The sequence below is a fragment of the Pimephales promelas genome, chromosome 10 (genome assembly GCF_988280905.1).
Source record: "Pimephales promelas chromosome 10, fPimPro1.hap1.1, whole genome shotgun sequence".
Taxonomy (NCBI): domain Eukaryota; kingdom Metazoa; phylum Chordata; class Actinopteri; order Cypriniformes; family Leuciscidae; genus Pimephales; species Pimephales promelas.
Window position 1 is genome coordinate 35,155,120 of NC_142778.1, and position 19,040 is coordinate 35,174,159.

Here is a 19,040-nt window from a genome sequence, read left to right on the forward strand (position 1 = left end):
GCCTTTTTCAATTTTATAAATATATATATTAGGGATGCACCAAAATGAAAATTCTTGGCCGAAACCGAAAAGAGGAAACTAATGCCGAAAACCGAAACACCGAAAAAATTATTAGGACCTTTGCATTTATGGCTATGACTGTGTAACTTTACTAAAATCAAGGCATTGCATAAAGGAATATATTACAATTTCAAAGAATAAATCAATTACAAATTATGCAAAAATGTATTTACCACATTGAATTGCAACAATGCACAGTATAAAATAAAATTCTAACTCAAATTTTTAACTTGACCCCACTCATGTGTACATATATATTCAGCAAGGACACATTAAATTGATCAAAAAATTAAAAATATTTTTTTTATATTGTTTCCACAAATTATATTTCAAATAAATGCTGTTTTTGAAGTATATTAAAATAGAAAACCATAATTTTAAATTGTATTAATGTTTCACAATATTACTGTATTTTTGATCAACCTTCATTTAAAACCTAAAATCTTTCAGCTGCCTAGTCTAGATTGTATCCCTCCTTTCTTCTTTCATTTAAACCTGTAATCCCGAGCTTTAACATGGGCAATCGAATGTACCTGAAGCGGATATGCCTGGGTAAATGGAGTGGGCATGTCCAGACATGATCCCTGCCTGGGCTTATGGGTCCCATCGATCAATTAAACATGTGAAAAGCAATTTATCCATGACTCTGTCAATTCCAGTGAGCAAATCTAGAAGATTGAGTCTCAAGGAAAGAAAATCCACCCATGTTTTTCTGTGGAAATGTTTCAGTCGCCATAAAAATGTATTAAAATGAATTAGGTTTCCATGTTTGTCCTGAAATAATGGATGTGGTTTCATAGTCGATATAGTTATTAATATTGCGTCAGTGTGTAATGTTGACTAGTACATACTCATTTTGTTTAAGTAGACACTCAGTTTAAAGACACGCTGATGAAGAAACACCCAATTAGACACGGGAAAATATATCAACTGTGTGTCTGTATTGTGTAATATGATGTGTGTTTTGTGATTATTTATGTGTGAGAGTATGAGAGAGTGTCTCCAGGGTGAGCTGTAATCTGATCCCCTTCTATTATGTCATGATGTATTTTGGAAAGTTTTAGCGCTCAGTTACCTGGACATTCCTGATGCCTGGGAACCAGACTCAATTACCACAGGGACAGAGAGAGAGATTCTTCTGCCTTTCGTCCTTTCTGTGACTACATACCTGTGCATTCATGCAGATAGTCTAATGTATACTGTGCAATTGTTTCAAGGCCATTGTGTCTTTCTCTCATGTGCTGCCTTCATCTCTCGTTGCACTTTTCTGCAAAGTCTGTCTGTATGCTTCTTAAAACACATGTAAATACATGCAAACACGCGTTGAGTGATCGACATGCTGTGCTAATTCCATTAACATTCATTGGCGTATGTGCTGAAGATAAGACCCTAGCCTTGGGACAGTAGAGTTGGGGGACGCTGGGACATTGTTCTCTCATTTGTTTGCAAATTGGATTGAAAAGGGGTTTTGTATAAAGCAGCTGTTCTTGTTCTCATAATTTAATCATAATTAGCAGCGCGAATCTGGATAAATTGAGAATCAAGATTTGTTTGTTTCAAATTACGTCTCTGAACAGACAAACAAACTAAACGTTATATACTGGAGGTTCTGACAAAATGTTAATTGCTGCAGTCTATTTAAAATGTTTGATTAAATCTGTTTGAATGAATTATTCAATGACTACTGGATGGATCAGCATTTTTTAACGAATCTCTCAAATGAATGATTCACGAGCCCCCAATATTATGAAGCTGCAGACTCGGAGCCTGCATCTACGGTCCCCCACACAGATGCTGTGTCCGAAATCACCCACTACTCACTATATAGTGGACTATATAGTGAGCTCGGCATTTTTTAGTGCTGTCCGAATGTATAGTGATGATTATTATACCCTATATAGTCCACTCGATGTATCCCAGAATGCATTTTGAAAAGTAGTGTACAACCGATGCTCACTAACCCAAGCCCTACATCCCATCATGCATTGCGCTGATCGTAAAAATAAGTTATAATCATGTGTGGAGTAGCACAAATTTATAACAGAAACGGCCAGAAATGACTTTTAGTACTTAAATTTTGGAGAAATAAGCTCAATATAATGTAATGTGTTTATTTTAAAAAAGCTATTTAGCTAATCAACGGCGCCGAGAGACGAACGAGTAGTGTCCGAAAGTGGTGTTTCTATATCGTTTCTATTATGCTGGTGAGCTCACTATATACACTGTAAAAAATGATTTTTTGGTTAAGTAAATACTAGTGAAAAAACTAGTGATTAAAATGTAATTTACTTGAAAAAGTTAGTTCAGGCAAGAATTTAAAAAACTAAGTAAATTCCATATCAGTACTTATTTCAAGCGAGTATAAATGAAAGTGTAATATCAACTCAATAAAATTAAGTAAAAATTACTCAACTTTTCTGATACTGGGGTTCCCATCATGCACTGGACCTTGAATAATTAATGAGGTTCATTTTTCACTGGTTTCCAGCTGTATTTACACTGTTTTATCATTGATTTTTGTTTTCAGTATTAGTAAATTGCCATTTTGTGACATTTCGGGTAAATTTTTTGCTTAAAACGACACATTCATACACAAAAACGATCCATCAAATGTTACCACCATTGTGTATTGTCTACCAAGTATTGAGGTGTTTGCATTCACATAAGGCTTAAAGTCTGACATGATGTATATATAAATTACTTAGATGATCTAAGTAAAGAACATACTATAAATGACTAATAAAATTCAAGATAATTGTTTTAGTGAAGTGTAATACAAAGGCAAAGGAAATCGGTATTAATCAACCTTTTACAAGCCGAGTTAAAATTACTTATTTTTTGTAAAGTTTACTTAATTCCACATTCCAAGTAAATTTAACTTAAAGATTTCTAATTAAAGCTACTGATAAATATGTTTAGGTTTTTACTTGGCAAATCTTTGTAAATTTACTAGCATTTTCTGAGTGAGATCGTTTAGCAAGGTTTTTTCAAGTAAATCATACTCCAAATTTTTTACAGTGTAGTGCTCTACTCCCAACCCCATTAAATATATATAAGCATGTGTTTGTATTTCTATATATATATAATAATTATACACAGTGCACCCACATATATTATGTAAACACAACATTTTATTTTGGATGCGATTAATCACGATTAATAGTTTGACAGCCCTAATTAAATCACATTTTAGGCTTAATATTAAGAAATGGAACGTGAAAGTGATCTTTAAACACAGCGCTGTTGTCTTCATCCGCCCGCATCAGGAGAAGTGCTTTACTTTCATTATCTGATCAATTTGACAGATAGAGAGACACAGTAGATAGACACTTAAACATCCAGATAATCCAGATCCAGATTTGATAAATGCTATGATAATTTAATGCTCTGTTCTATTGTTCTTGTTATTCTGCTGTATATTTTATTCGCCCTTTCGCTCAGTTCCCCGTCCCTTTCTAAAAGTCACTCATCCATAGCGTTCCTCCCACGTTTGTTCTCTCTCTCTCTTTCTTTTCATCTACTCACTCTAGTTAGCTGGACTGTGCTCTCGAGTCGGCTGTGTTATCTACTCCAGACCCACACTTCTGTGTAATGCTGGGACTATTACATATTAAAGAGCTGGGACTCTCAGACACAGGTTTGAGTTGGGTGGATTTACTCTTCACTTTCTCGTACTGGCGGGCTACTTTAATTGGCTACCGTCATTTAAACAAGGCCTTGTCATTTCATCACTCGTCTCGGTTTACCTTTTCAACCCCTCCTTCGCTCATTAATTTGAACTCTTTTTTTTTTTTTCCCTCAAGTGTTTTCCATTTCTCCCCCGGCTCCTGAAATACCGGGTCTGGTATCTGGTGCTCTGAGGGCTGTAATTTCCACACTGAATTGGGCAGGTCACTGATGTCCTGCAGTTCTGATTGTGAGAAGTGTGATTATTCTTTCTCTCCAGTGGCTGTTGCATTTGTTCACCGCTCCTTCAGAGAAATGAGAGTGATGCTGCATGCAGACGGACACCATGAGTGCAGTCAGTCAAGAATGTGAACCATGCATGAATATATTTATAATGTAAATATAAACTGCCCAGCCAGATTTGTTTGATTTGCTGTCAGTGATTGGATCATTATTGCAGTGATTATTATGTTTCTAGCATGTTATATGTCTCTTTTCTTAACAACTATGTAGGAAGACATGGTCACATTGCACCTTCGTGCTACAGATTAGTAAACAAATCGTTCGTATTGGTATAGAAGCATGACATTTGGCACAGATACTCTCTAAGGGCCTCTATTTTGGAAAAAGCCATTGGCCACTCAAAAACTCAGTATGGCGGCCAATTTTCAAGATGGCCGCCATGTTGAAATTTTGGGTGGCCAACGCATTTTTCCCAAAACATAACCCTTGGAGAGTATCTTTGCCAAATTTCACGCTTCTATATCTATACCAATATGAACGATTCTCTGAAATATGCCAATAATGGAAATGCATGTTATTTCCATCAAGAGGTGCATCACTTGTTGGTTAAGATCTTGAATTGACAATGCAAGAGTCCAGCGCTCTGTAAAGTCTCAAAAATACTCTTAAAGAAATGTAAGGTTTGGACTCAGAGGTGCCAATCATGTGTGAAAATGATTCTTCCTCCCATTATTTCACAATACTCTACTGAAACATTCACATTATTGAAAATAAATAAACTCTTTGCTAGCATGTCTCTCTGCTCTGCTTTCTAGGTGTTGATCTGATTCTGCAGAGACAGTCTTTCGTCGCACTATTATGTCATAATGTGACAAAATCTGAAACGAGTCATCTTCAGAGCTTCAATAAAAGCTAGTACTGGACTAACGAGAAAGTTTGTCTTCTGAATGATGTTTTTATAGTACAATGACCTTGTACATGACAAAAGTTGAAAAAATTGTATTTCTCAATTAAAGGGATACTTCGGGATTTAGCATTAAGCTTCATATTAGTAGAAAACCTGTAGTATTTTCGAATTACCATACTTTCCACCCTCATATCCCCCTGAGACGAGAGATTTATGAATTTTTTGTCTGGAAAAAATCCTCTGATGACGCAAAAATCGTCAATTTCGGGCGATCTCCAAACACATTTTCAGCCAGACTCATCATTAGTAGCCTAGACTTGTTGTTTAACGACTGCGCTCTGTTACCGGTAGGCGTGGCCTCCTAGGGCAGCGAAGCAAGTGCATTCTGGGAGTTGTTGTCTTTCATCCACATAAGCCAAGAATACATTTTCGGGCTTTTCTCAGTCTAGAAAGCTCCAAATTCAAAAATGATTTCACATTTCTTCTACATAAATGACCCCTTTTAAATGCACATTCATCTTTCCAGAGGTGAAGCATCCATTTAATGACCTGTTTAAAAGGCAAGACTTATTCTGCTATATTGCACATTGCCTCCACTTCATAGTCATATAATATGAGTGAGCCGTCGCAGGACATTATGAGACTCCAGCAGAAAATACAAGTGACGCTGCCTTTTAATTTAGCTAAATTGTTCTTCTGTAGTTAGTATGCGTTGTTTATGAAGCCTTTAAATTACGTCTTCATAGTTAGTGAATAGTTCAGTCGGTTTTTGAACAGAGCAACACTTGCTAAAAATGCTTTTTATGTGAACATGCCAGACGGGCTAATTTCCTGTGAAAGACAAAAGGGACCCGCTCGCCCCTGCCCTGGGCCCTGCCGTGGAGCGACTCGAGGGGGCCTGCTGTTGTTTTTAGTGCTCAGAAATCACATACCTTTGTCAAGCCAATTAAACCAGAAAGAATTTGACTTTGAGAGAGAGGGGAAATTACGAGAGGGTGGGGACAAAGGAGAGAGCTGGTAATCATGCAAAAAGAAATACCTCACAAGAATGAGCGATACAAGGGGACGAAAGGATAGAGGTCTCTGTAATATGTGTTTATAAGCCCCTGTCCCCCTTTATTGTCTGGCTGTGAGAAGGCAGAGACTGTAAAAGACGGTGGAGATTCACCAAAAAAATGTAATGTGAGAAACCGTAATGCTCAATAGTGCACTGTTGAAACGAAAAGCATTCAGTCAAACAATTACTTATTTGCCGGTGTTTGAACTATTCAGAACTATTTTTTAATGTAGCGTAATGTTATTGAAACATTATCTCGATCAGTGTTATTTTTAGAGCCAGACTGATATTATCGGCCGATATTAGGGATTTTCCAAAATATCGGTATCGGCAGTTATAATGGCTGATAAATGAAAATTAAAAAAAATAAAATAAAAATGGACGATACACGCTTCAATCACCTCTCCTTGGCCTGTTATATTGAAAATGTATGTTTTACAATTTGCAGTATGATGTTATCTATTGCTAAATTATGGCTCATCATAGCTAACCACAAGCTAATGCCGCTATCATCAGTGGAAGACCGCTAACGTTAACATTAATGAGCTTGGAAACCACAATGAACTTTTTCTGCCTAAATAAAGTAATTATTACTGTATTTATAACTAGCATATCTCTAGTTACAGTCCCTGCATTGTAAAATGTAAGTTATACTTGCGAGGAGTGAACATTTAGACATAGAGAAAAAGTATCAAACGTATCTTGTGCAGAAAAGTTAGCTTTTCTTTTACACGTGTGTGAAATCCAACAATATTTAATAAATAAATAAAAAATATCGGCCGATATATCGGAATATTGGATCTTAAAACCCAAAAATATTTGTATCGTATCGGCCTTCAAAATCCTTTATCAGTCGGGCTCTAGTTATTTTTGACTAAATCTATTAAAAATATATTTTTTTTTTACTCCTTCTCTGCAATTGACGGGCTTTTCTGGAAGAAGTCTTCTGAAAGACTGAATCTTAACCTTTTTCTAATTAATGTAGAATACAGAATACACTGTTTTTATAACATCACATTAATTGAGAGACCTTTAATTTGTATTGTTAATTAGTGAGAATATAGGATGCACTGAAAAAAGCTAAATTAAAAAGCTAATTAAAATACTGTTTATTGTCTTGATTCTTAAAAAAAGTTATTGTTTATGTCGTTTGTCAGTTCTTCACTGTACGTGCGTATACTATGAATATTAAAATAATTCACACTGGTGCCAAATGCCTAAAGGCTCAACAGAAACCATACAACCTTCTCAAAAACAAAACCAACAAGACAGAGAGAGTAAGCAGAGAATGTTAAACAGTTTCGAACAAGCAAATAGTTCAGAAATAAAGCAATGAAAGCACTAAATTTGAAGATCGGCATCCATGTTTTGGAGATACACACTGTGTGTGTATAAAATTAAGCACGCAAACAACAAAGCGGACCCCTCCAGGCCCTCGTTTCTCGCTCTGAGGTCATGGAGGGTAAAGTAAAGTGATAATAATGTAGCTCTTCTCCTCTGTGATGCTGTCTCACCTCAGGTGGATGCTTCGGCTTCCATGGCAACACCGTCTCTCTGCAGGTGTGTGAGAGTGAGAGAGGGTTGGATAAGTGTAGTTATTATGGGCTTTGGTAAGTGTGTGTGTGTGTGTGTGTGTGAACGTATATAATTACTATATTGATGTTTTAAGAGACTGCTTTTCCTCATTGGTCGATGTGTAGGCCTTGATTCATCTGTGCTTGTTACTGCAGGGATGTGATGTGATTTTGTATCTCACAGTAGAAGCAAGCAATTTATGCTGTATATAATGTTTAAGTCGCTTTTTAACATGTTTTGATTATATTTGACAAGTCTGTATCTTGGATTTTGATAATTATTCTGTTCAAAAACTGCAAAAACAGCAATATTGTAAAATATCATTCCAATTTTACGACTGTTTTCTATGTGAATAAATTGTGAAATGTAATTTATTCCTGTGATGCAAAGCAGCATCATTACTTAAGTCTACTCTGCCAAAGTTGCAAATTGAACTTGGAAAAATCGCGTAAAACATTTGTGAATAAAGCAGCATTTCAATCCCATTTGATCACGAGAACAAAATCGTCAAAAAATATAAAGTAACAGCATTTGAAATAGAAAGTGTAAAATTCTTTACCGTCACATTTGATCATTTTTAAATTGCTAAGTAAAAGTGTGAATTTCTTCCAAAACTAACCTCAAACTTTTGAAGGAATAGTGTATCAATTGTTTTATAATATAAAACATAAAAATATATCAAATGCTTTTCTTAGAAAGTATGCTTGTTATATAATCCGTTGAAAATGCCACTTAGTTTCATATTTGTTATCTAAAACGATGATATTTATAAATTTTTAAAGGAGTAGTTCACTTAAAAAAAAATCTTGCTGATAATTTACTCACCCCCACGTCATCCAAGATGTCCATGTCTTTCTTTCTTCAGTCGAAAAGAAATTAAGGTTTTTGATGAAAACATTCCAGGATTTTCTCCATATAATGGACTTCATTGGGGTCCAAACGGTTCAAGGTCCAAATGAGAGTTTCAGTGCAGCTTCAAAGGGCTTTAAACGATTCCAGACGATGAATAAGGGTCTTATCTAGTGAAACAATCAAACATTTAAGTTTTATAAGCTCAAATACTTGCCTTGCTCTGTTTTGTAATGCACGTTTGTGACTCTCCTGTTCATCAAAATGAACGAATCTTTTTTGAGTCATTTCGTTCGTTGAATGAACCAAATGACTCAAAAAAGATTTGTTCGTTTTGAAATCCTGGAATGTGTTCAGCAAGAACGACGTGGACATCTTGGATGACATGGGGGTGAGTAAATTATCAGCAAAAGTTTTTTTTTAAAGTGAACTACTCTTTTAAGTGTACCTTTTGAGTTTTTGTGGCCATTTTAAATCTTGGAAATTGAGAGAGTAACTTTAATATGTTTACTGAGGTTGTGTTTGTGGAAGAATGAGTGATAGAAACACAAGCATGATGGATATGTCAAAACAGCATGTGAGAATAGTGAGTCAGTGATGGAGAGAGACGGAGAGGGAAATTCCTCTCCGAGGGCTGGGAGTTCTTCCTGTTGGAATGAGTTGTGTTTGTACAGGCTGTCTCACTCGGGATATCCTCCTGTACCACCATCTGTGGGACACCATTTGAGTTTTGCAAATCATTAGTGCTTCTTTCATTTTTTGTGCATGTATAGACATAGTATTGCACATGGTCTGTGTGTTTTTCATAACTTTGTGAAGTGCGGGAAAAGCTTTGCAGTGTACAGTGGGGTCCGAAACACTCTGAGACCACATTGAAACATCTGATAATTAAAATTAGACTTAAACCTGGAAATAAAGTTTTATGACATAAATTGAAGAATAATTATTTATTATGCAGCTTTATAATTAAATCAGTGAACTTTGGCATTGATAATGTGAACTGCTTTGTACAGAGGGTCATTTCAGCTTATTCAATCAAACGCTGCTGTCATTAAATTAAAAGACACAAACTAAATATTAAGACATTTCCACTTTAACAGAAAATTAGAAAATGCTAAAAAGGGTATTTAATATGAGCAAGAGTAAAAGAGAGCGAGCGTGTGTAAGGTCAATGAGTTTAAAGATGAATGCAAGTCGGTATATAGATGTTTATGGATGGATGGACAGATATTGAGAGGGGAGAGAGAGGTCGAGTGAGAGAGGGCTTAACATAAAGGGCTTTTTAACAAAAGCTTTCATCAGTGGTTAGATGGAAACAGAAGGCATGTTCTGAATAGCATTTACTGTTGCTATATACTGTAAATTATATGTCCAAAACGGCTACTTTTCAGGAAAGGGGAAAACACTGGAGCTATATGATCATACACTTGCATGTGTTTCAATTAAATTATCAAGATTTTACCAAAATCAAGCTCAAATAAAGTTACAAGGTTTTTGACCACACTCTTAGAAGGGTTCTGTTACTTTTTCATTAATAAAACCTTTTAGGGCTTCCCATCATCGGATCATTTTATGGATTTAGGGCGTTCACACTTGCAGTTCGGTTCGTTTGACAAAAAATAAAAAAAATAAATCCTATATTCCTGTTCTGTTTAGCATTCACTTTGGCATTTTAACAGATACCGAGCGTAAAGACACCAAACCTAAAGGCATTTATTATGTATATTTTGCTACAAAACTTACAGAAACACCCAAAACAATGTTGTGTTCTGGGTTAAATGCGTTCAGTTGTATGTGCGTAGCTACACATTTTGACCAGAGAACTCGTGAAAAGCCAAAACAGGGTCAGTTGACAGATCCGGAAAGGACAAAACAAATGATAATGAATGAACCCAAAAGGTTCCATATAGAACCTTTTTCCTGGTTACAAAGAACCCTAAAGGGTTCTTAATATTGAACCCTTAAAAAAGCCTTTTAGAGGTTCCAGACACGTAGCGCTGATAGAACCTTTTAAGGTTCTATATAGAACCTTTTCTTCTAAGAGTGTGGTTATTCATTCTGTATAGTTACACAATTTGAAACTGCATGATCATGTTGTGTTTAAATTTTTCGGCTGATAAAACTTCATACCTTCAGAAATAGACACATGTATGTCTAGAGACCGAACTCTACACAGTTCCAGACTAAAACAAGTCTTAATCCTTGCCTTAACCCCCCACTATTCACTGATTTTAATCTCAGCCGAACATCTTCGTTAAATGTAACTGAATGGATGATAGATTGCAGATGTGATTCTGCTATGTAAATCCACAGAACTGGATTAGTTGCTATACTGAGAAGGTCCGGGAAGTTTCATGAAGAGTTGCTATTCTGAGGAGCCGGATGCAGTGAAAAACAGTGCTAGCTCATTATGAATTCACTGCAGTGCAATTGTGCCTCTTTTCCCCTTAAGTGTGAATAGAGCTCTTTCATATGCAGGCATCCAAGCGTATTAGACTGTCAAACAGCTCTGTTGCTAAAGGCTTTTGCAAATAACAAACACAGCATCATGAAATTAAAGCATATGGATGTACTGATTATAGAGGGAGAGATACTATAGCCTCTGTATATCAAGGTCTTACACTCTTAGAAGAAATGGTTCTATTTAGAACGAGAAATGGTTCCATCCCCTGCTTCATATATGGAACTCCAAAATGGTTCTATATAGAACCATTTTTTTAGTAAAAGGTTCTATTGGCCAAGTATGGAACCCCAGGGTTCTACATAGAACCCAGAGGAAACCCTATAGAACCTTTTAGGGGTTCCAAATACGTAGCGCTAATAGAATCTTTTAAGGTTCTATATAGAACCTTTTCTTCTAAGAGTGTACAGAAAACTTTATATATCTGTGGATTGGCAGATAGTCATTATAATAGACTGTGATTGTTCATGATGATTTTTGAAGCCATTCAGTACAATTATTTTCCTGTAGATGTCATTTTTTTGATGCACAGCTACTGCGGGAAAGGAGATGGGACACAATGCTTTTAAAATGTCAGAGGAGACACAATCAGTGCTGAAGTGCACCTGTGCACAGAAACACACACACTCTCGCTACTGTTGTCCTAAAAACTGGCCTAAAAAAAGTGGCTGAGTTTTGTCTCTGAGGCTTATCTTATCTGTGTTGTTTACTGCTGGACCTTCCGGAGTCGTTAATTTGCTAGTTTATTTCGTGTATTTTGGGTGTGTGTGATTAGGCATGATAGTGTGAGAAACAGGCACCGATGATAAACAGGACATGATGTATTTGTGGGTTTTGTAATGGGACCGTCTTTGGTCTTGTTTCGACGGTTCCCACAGGTTTCAAGAATATGCGTGAGCAAAGATAATTAAAGACAGCTTTAACTAAATTAATGTATTAAATAATGCTTAACTCATGGCTATATACAGTATGTTAGCACTAGTTCAGATGAGCATACATTGTATATTAGAAACAAAGCTTAATTTGACCTCTAATCTAGCTAAATGGAAAAAAGTAAATATGCAATCTATTTTGCATTTTGCAAAGATGTGGTTTAATTTTGAAATATATTTTTAATTTAACTAAAAACATATTTAATGAGATCTACATTACCAAAAATAGTACCATGGTACTGCCATTTATTTATTTTTTGACATTAAAACAGTAGTATTCTTTAAAGTACCTTTTCATTTTTTTCCAAATTGTATTTTGTCAAAGTTACCTTAGGATATATTTTTTTTTCTGGATTTTATATTATTGTTTAAATATGCTTTCTAAACCCTAGTGGAAGAAACCTACACGGGAATATATTGAAAAAACATGTTTGTGTTTTATACTAAGTACACTACAAAACCATTAACATATTTCTGACACATCGCTCGAAACTCATAGATAGAAATATTATAATGAAACTTTATTTGGAGTACTTCTATACTGCACAATGCACGTTTCTTAATATTAAGACTAAAATGTGTTTTAATTAGGGCTGTCAAACGATTAATCGTGATTAATCGCATCCAAAATAAAAGTTTGTGTTTACATAATTTATGTGGGTGCACTGTGTATAATTATTTTATATATATAAATACACACACACATGCTTATATATATTTAAGAAAATATTTTCATGTATATACTGTATATAGATTTATATTTAATTTATATTATATATAAATAAAAAATTAAAATTAATATTTTTTCTTAAATATACATGCATGTCTGTATATATATATATATATATATATATATATATATATATATATATACAAAATAATTATACACAGTACATATATTATGTAAACACAAACTTTTATTTTGGATGTGATTAATCGCGATTAATCTCGAATAATCGTTTGACAGCCCTATAGTTTTAATATCACTATTATAAAGGATAGCAAGATCTCTTTAATTGTAAGTGTATACTTGCAATAGTTCCACTTTAGCACAATCAAACATATTTAAGGATATCTTTAGTTCCTCATCTCTATTTCTGTATAACTAAAGTACATAAGTACAAAATTAATTGTTCCAATTTAATAGACTTTAAGTATATTAGTTTAGTACAATTGCAGAATATTTATATTATGTACATAAATATAAATGCATTTGTAGCATACTTCTCATAAAATTAGTGTATGTTTATTTTTCACCAGGGAAGTCTGGTTGAAAATCACGACATTATCTGTAAGTGACGTTTTGCAAAAGAATCATCCATTGTTTTATAATTTGCTCAAACGAGATAACATTAAGTTCTTGTCAAAACACTTTGACGATTAGTGATACGTACATGACTCATTAATCATAACATGAGCACGTACAACTTAGTTGCATCACAGATAAATCAGCTAGAACGGAAATCACAGTATTTGATCGGGAGCCAGAGGTGTGGTGAAGCACACAGTGATTTAGCAGATTTCTGAACTTGACCTGTGACGGGAGACACTCGTACACCCTTCCTGCACGTGTGTGATTCGCTCACCTGTGTGTTTGTGTGTGTGCCTGACCTTGGCACCGCCACGGGGCCGTTGGCCTGATCAGTGCTGATGCAGCCTGACACAGAGAGAGAGAGAATAGAGGAAAGGAGGAATAGGAGATAACGGTCTGGGGACCGGCCAGCGCTGATGTAATGGGTGTGTGTTAGTGTGGTTTTGTTTTAGAGAGCTTCACTTCCTAAACTCTGTTCTTTTGCCACATCTCTTCCGCCAGGATGTCCCAGAGCCAAAACACAGACTGTGAGCTGAGAATATCAGCGGCTCCCTAAACCGACCCACGCACACAACATCACACACACCTCAGCCTACACCTCACGGAAATATTCATTACATCCAAATGGGTAACACTTTGCTTGAAGGGGTGTGCATAAGACTAACATGACACCTTCATTATCATGATATGACATATGTTATGAATGCCTTTGTTCTGGTTGTTTATTTAAGGGTGTGGGTGCTGTGAATGCTTCAAGCTTATTAGGGCTCTCTGTGTGTGTGTGTGTGTGTGAATAGAAAAAACAGTATAGCGCTGGTTGTTATTTTTGAGTGTGCTGTTGTGGAAAGCTAGAACTCATTTGAGTGAACAAGTGTGTGTGTGTGTGTGTGTGTGTGTGTGTGCTTTTACAACACAAATCATCTCTGAAATTATAAAATGCAAATTTGGTTTTATCTCAGTGCTGTCTTTGTCTCTGAACAGGCCATTAAGGATGTAAAACATGTCTGTTTACACTGTGTAATGACTGTTAGCTTATTATACGAAACATTTATTAGATGCTTAGCATTAGCTAACACATACCTGCTGTCAAAGTAGACGTCTAAGGGTAAGTTCTGCAAGTTCATACTGATTTATACTTCATTTGTAGTTTTTTTATCCTGACAAGGAAAAAACAGAGGTATTAGCAGTAATTTTTGCTCTTCGCATCACCGAACAACACCGTTGTATCTACATTGAGGAGGGTGACCCACACCATACAAAATGGGTAATCGTCTCATGTCACAAATCAACAACACAAAATTAGGAGCAAATAGTGTGAATGTTAAACATTCAAATGTGTTTAAAAATAGTGGCACCCAAGCAACAGCCATCGAGGTGAATGGATATGCAAATAGATATGGGAATGCTAAGTGATACGAATGTATATGGAAGAGCTTTTGTCCTTTGAGCTGCGACAATTTAAATTATTAGTTCACTTTAAAAAAAAACTTTTGCTGATAATTTACTCACCCCCATGTCATCCAAGATGTCCATGTCTTTCTTTCTTCAGTCGAAAAGAAATTAAGGTTTTTGATGAAAACATTCCAGGATTTTCTCCATATAATGGACGTCAATGGGGTCCAAACGGTTCAAGGTCCAAATGAGAGTTTCGGTGCAGCTTCAAAGGGCTTTAAACGACACCAGACCATGAATAAGGGTCTTATCAAGCGAAATGATTGGTTATTTCAAAAATAAATAAAAAGTCTAAGTTTTATAAGCACAAATGCTCGCCTTGCTCTGTTCTGTGATGCACATTTGTGACTCTCCTGTTCATCAAAATGAATGAATCTTTTTTCGAGTCATTTTGTTCATTAAACAAACATTTTGTTAAACATTGAAATATGTTTAAAAATAGTGGCACCCAAGCAACAGCCATCGAGGTGAATGAATATGCAAATAGATATGGGAATGCTAATGCAATCTAGTGACACAAATGTATATGGAAGAGCTTTTGTCCTGTGAGCTGTGACAATTTAAATTATTAGTTCACTTTAAAAAAAAACTTTTGCTGATTATTTACTCACCCCCCCCCCCCCCCCCCCCCATGTCATCCAAGATGTCCATGTCTTTCTTTCTTCAGTCGAAAAGAAATTAAGGTTTTTGATGAAAACATTGCTGATTTTCTCCATATAATGGACATCAATGGGGTCCAAACGGTTCAAGGTCCAAATGAGAGTTTCAGTGCAGCTTCAAATGACTTTAAATGACACCAGACCATGAATAAGGGTCTTATCAAGCAAAACGATCGCCCATTTCAAAAATAAACACAAAAATTTAAGTTTTAAAAGCACAAATGCTCGCCTTGCTCTGTTCTGTGATGAACGTTCGTGACTCTCCTGTTCATCAAAATGAACGAATCTTTTTTCGAGTCATTTTTGTTCATTGAACAAACGTTGTTATCTTAAACATTCAATTGTGTTTAAAAATAGTGCAAGCAACAGCCATCGAGGTGAATGGATATGCAAATAGATATGGGAATGCTAATGCAATCTAGTGACACAAATGTACAGTATATGGAAGAGCTTTTGTGTGCTGCTAAACACGAATATAATTATGAAGCTCAAACTCTGTTGTGATTTCAAGATTCTTCTTCATCTCATGTCCATTCAAGCACTGAATCATCTTCTCTCAACCCTTAACACCACTTTTATCAAGCTCCCCGACTCTTCCTGCCAATCGTTCACTCCTCTCCTCTGGTGGACACTTATGAGACGGGCGTGCCTGCACATCCACACTGCCTTTTAGAGTTTCGTTACCCAGAATCCTGCAGCTGTGTCATTTGCATGGCAGAGTTTGGACCTCTCACTGGAGATCGAGAGTGTGGCTTTGAATTATTCATTTAGGAAACACAGAGAGGAAGAAGAAAATTGTCTCCCTGTCTGTCTATTTCTGCTCTCATGAAATTGTCAGCCCCCTTTTAAATCGCGTTGTGATGCTTTGGCCGCTTGTTCAATGGTGTTTGAAGTGCTCTATTTGTTTAAGCGCTCATTGTCAGGGGATGAAGGGGACGTAGCAGACAGGCTCGGTCTCGGTGCTACTGACATTCTTCTGTTTTCTGGGTTTTCTGTTGTTTTCAGTGTCACCATCTGTTCCCCCACTGGACTTTAGGGATGTATCCGGAAAAAAAGAACTCAAACCATGAGATCCAATAGCAATTATTTCCACCTATAATCCAAATGAAGAGCACATCGCGAACAACCATGATTTACAATTTCACATCTTTACTGTATTAGTGGTGCTTACAGCATTTATATTGCTTATACTTTGAACAAACACCCAATCCTTGTAAAAAAAAAAAAAAAATAGCCGACTTTTAACCCCCTTTGTATGTCGATATGTATATGAACAATGTTTACCTGTTATCTGGACTGAGAAATTCCCGTTAATTTGTGGGCAATTATGGTAAAAATTATGGGAACACTATGAACATCTTATCTGTATGTCACTAGGTTTTTATGACTAAACATCAGTGTTCTCTCTGTATTTGCGATTCTTTGAAGGTTTTATCCACTGCCTACAAAACACTGGAAACACTTGCGCTAAACGTTTAGTCTTTGAACTCTTGCACCCGGGAACAAAACAAGTCGACACCATTATGGCCACAAGTTTGCTTAGAGGTATTTCCTACTAAAGGCGGTAAGGCGGTTTTAGATTAAGTTCTAGAATTAAAATGTATTTATATTTAATACAATTAGCTGAACTTAAAGCTACACTGTGTAACTCTTTTAGTTTATTTTTAGCTTAAAACACTTAGTTCTTTCAAAAATACAGTATACGTGCTCATAGCTGTCAACCCTCCCGTTTTTTCCGGGTTTCTCACGTATTTTGACTCTTTTCCCGCTGTCTTCCCGTTTTAGTATTTTCCCGTAAAATATCACGTATTTTTACGCTCTGATTGTATGAGACGTAGCTACAAGCTCTGACAGATTCGGCTTGAAGTCGTATATCCTCGGATGCGACGCCGCGCGCGCCGGCCGCGGAGACACACTAGCTGCGTGCGTCTCAGCTGTGTGTCCGTTTTTATTTTACTGTCTATGGTTTTTATTTTGGCTCCCATGTTAACAGATTAGAGCGTTCCCCGTTGCCTGCATGACATGCGCTTCTCAGGCGCAGCATGAGCCGCGTGGAAATCGCGTGCATAGAACCGACGCCTATTTTTTTACGACACGCAAGCGTGTTGGAAGCGTTTCCAGGCAAAAAAAAGAAAAAAAAAGAAAACGATGTTTATATGTCAAATATTTCCATTATTTTTGCCTATATATAATTTCATGTATTTTTTTTAAACAATCGAGTCCTGGTGTCCACTACAGAGGTCATAGCATAACATAGAAATAAAATATCTTTTTTTTTTTTTACCCATTTGTTTCTTATGCTCTTAATAGTATGATTACATGAAGAAAAGAAAAAAAAAATTGAAAAAAAGTTCTGGGCCTCAAGAGGATATAAAGATAGGATAGGCTAAAATAACATAGTAAGAATTGTGTAAAAAAAATCCCTTATTTTGGGGATGGATTCCGGGAAATCTCCCTTATTTTTAATGTTCAATGTTGACAGCTATGTACGTGCTCATTAATGTATATTTACCTCGTTCAAGTAATAAAGTATTCTCGTGAGTGTAAAATACATACATACAAATATGTCTATATAAAGGCTAGATATCTCGTCCGCGCTGCTGGCCAATGGAGGTCGACGTCAGCACCTGGCGGCCATCTTGTCACAGGCAGCTCGCTCACTGGTAACATTGTTTTAATGGTGCATGTACTTTTTAAATCACCGTAACTTGCTCAATTTTCTCCCGATTTTCAAACGGTCTGGTTTGTTATAAACGGCAGAGATGTAGTTATGATACTTCATACTTATGAATAATAAGTGTATAAATAAATAATCATCCAGAATTATAGCCACGTTAATAACGTTTGTAAGAAACCAAACCGTTTGTAAATCCGTCAAGATTTCACCGAGATAAGAGTATTTCTTACATCAGATAACACAGAGCCCGCCAGAAAGCCGGTCTGTGACAAGATGACGATAAATACTCTGGCGTGAGACATCTAGCCTTTATATAGATATCTATGGTTCTAATGTCGGTCGCCATGTTGCCCCTCCATCTTGAAAGTACATTAGCCAAAGAGGGACATACCCGTTAATTCAAGCTCCGCCTTTCGCGTTTACGTTTGAGTTAACACTCATGGACGAGGTTGAACTGGAAGCCATGTTAATCTTGGACTACATTGGCCACCGTAGGAGTTAAAACAAAATCGGAATTGAGAGGAAACGTCAGGATGGTCATATACCTTCTCACCGCTAGATGGGGATAAAAATCACACAGTGTAGCTTTAAGAGTGTTTTTTGACCCACTTAAAGGGATACTCCTCTTTTTTTGGAAACAGGCTCATTTTACCACTCCCCCAGAGTTAAACAGTCGAGTTTTACCGTTTTCGAATCCATTCAGATGATTTTTTTGATATTTAGAAGAATATCAGAAACCAGACAGTCTCTGGTCTCATTGACTTCCATAGTATATTTTTTTAATGAGATTGTGGAGAGAAGTAGTTACTTTTTTAAGTGATCTGACTTTTTATGAAACTGATGATCAAATGGAAATCAAATCAATTTCAGCAATTGCGCTGAATTATGTATGATTTATACGGCATTTTGTTGCATTCTCACTCAATAAATCCATGTAGAGATATAAAATGCACTGACATGTTTATTTTCCTTTGTCTAGAAATCGTTTTCCCTGGTGATCGAGGCTCTGGATCATGACAATGAAACATCAGAGGCAGGTATGATGACACGTTTGTGTGTGAGACTTAAAAACTAAAATCCACGGATCAAATGTGTCCTCACAGAAACGATTTGTAGCAATATAATGGCAGACATAAGACAACGAAAGAATGAAAAGGAGGACATCAGACAGCCAGTCCGTATTTACCCCG

General features: G+C 36.2%; 1 protein-coding gene across 2 annotated transcripts in view; it reads left to right on the plus strand.

Moving 5' to 3' along the window:
• The window catches only part of LOC120487589 (uncharacterized), a 62,900-nt gene that overhangs the window by 21,327 nt on the left and 22,533 nt on the right, over nt 1-19,040 (plus strand). For both annotated transcript variants that reach the window (XM_039683815.2, XM_089116528.1), the window contains exon 3: nt 18,830-18,887. In XM_039683815.2, the coding sequence (XP_039539749.2) occupies nt 18,830-18,887 (58 nt within the window). The remainder of the gene's footprint in view (nt 1-18,829; nt 18,888-19,040) is intronic.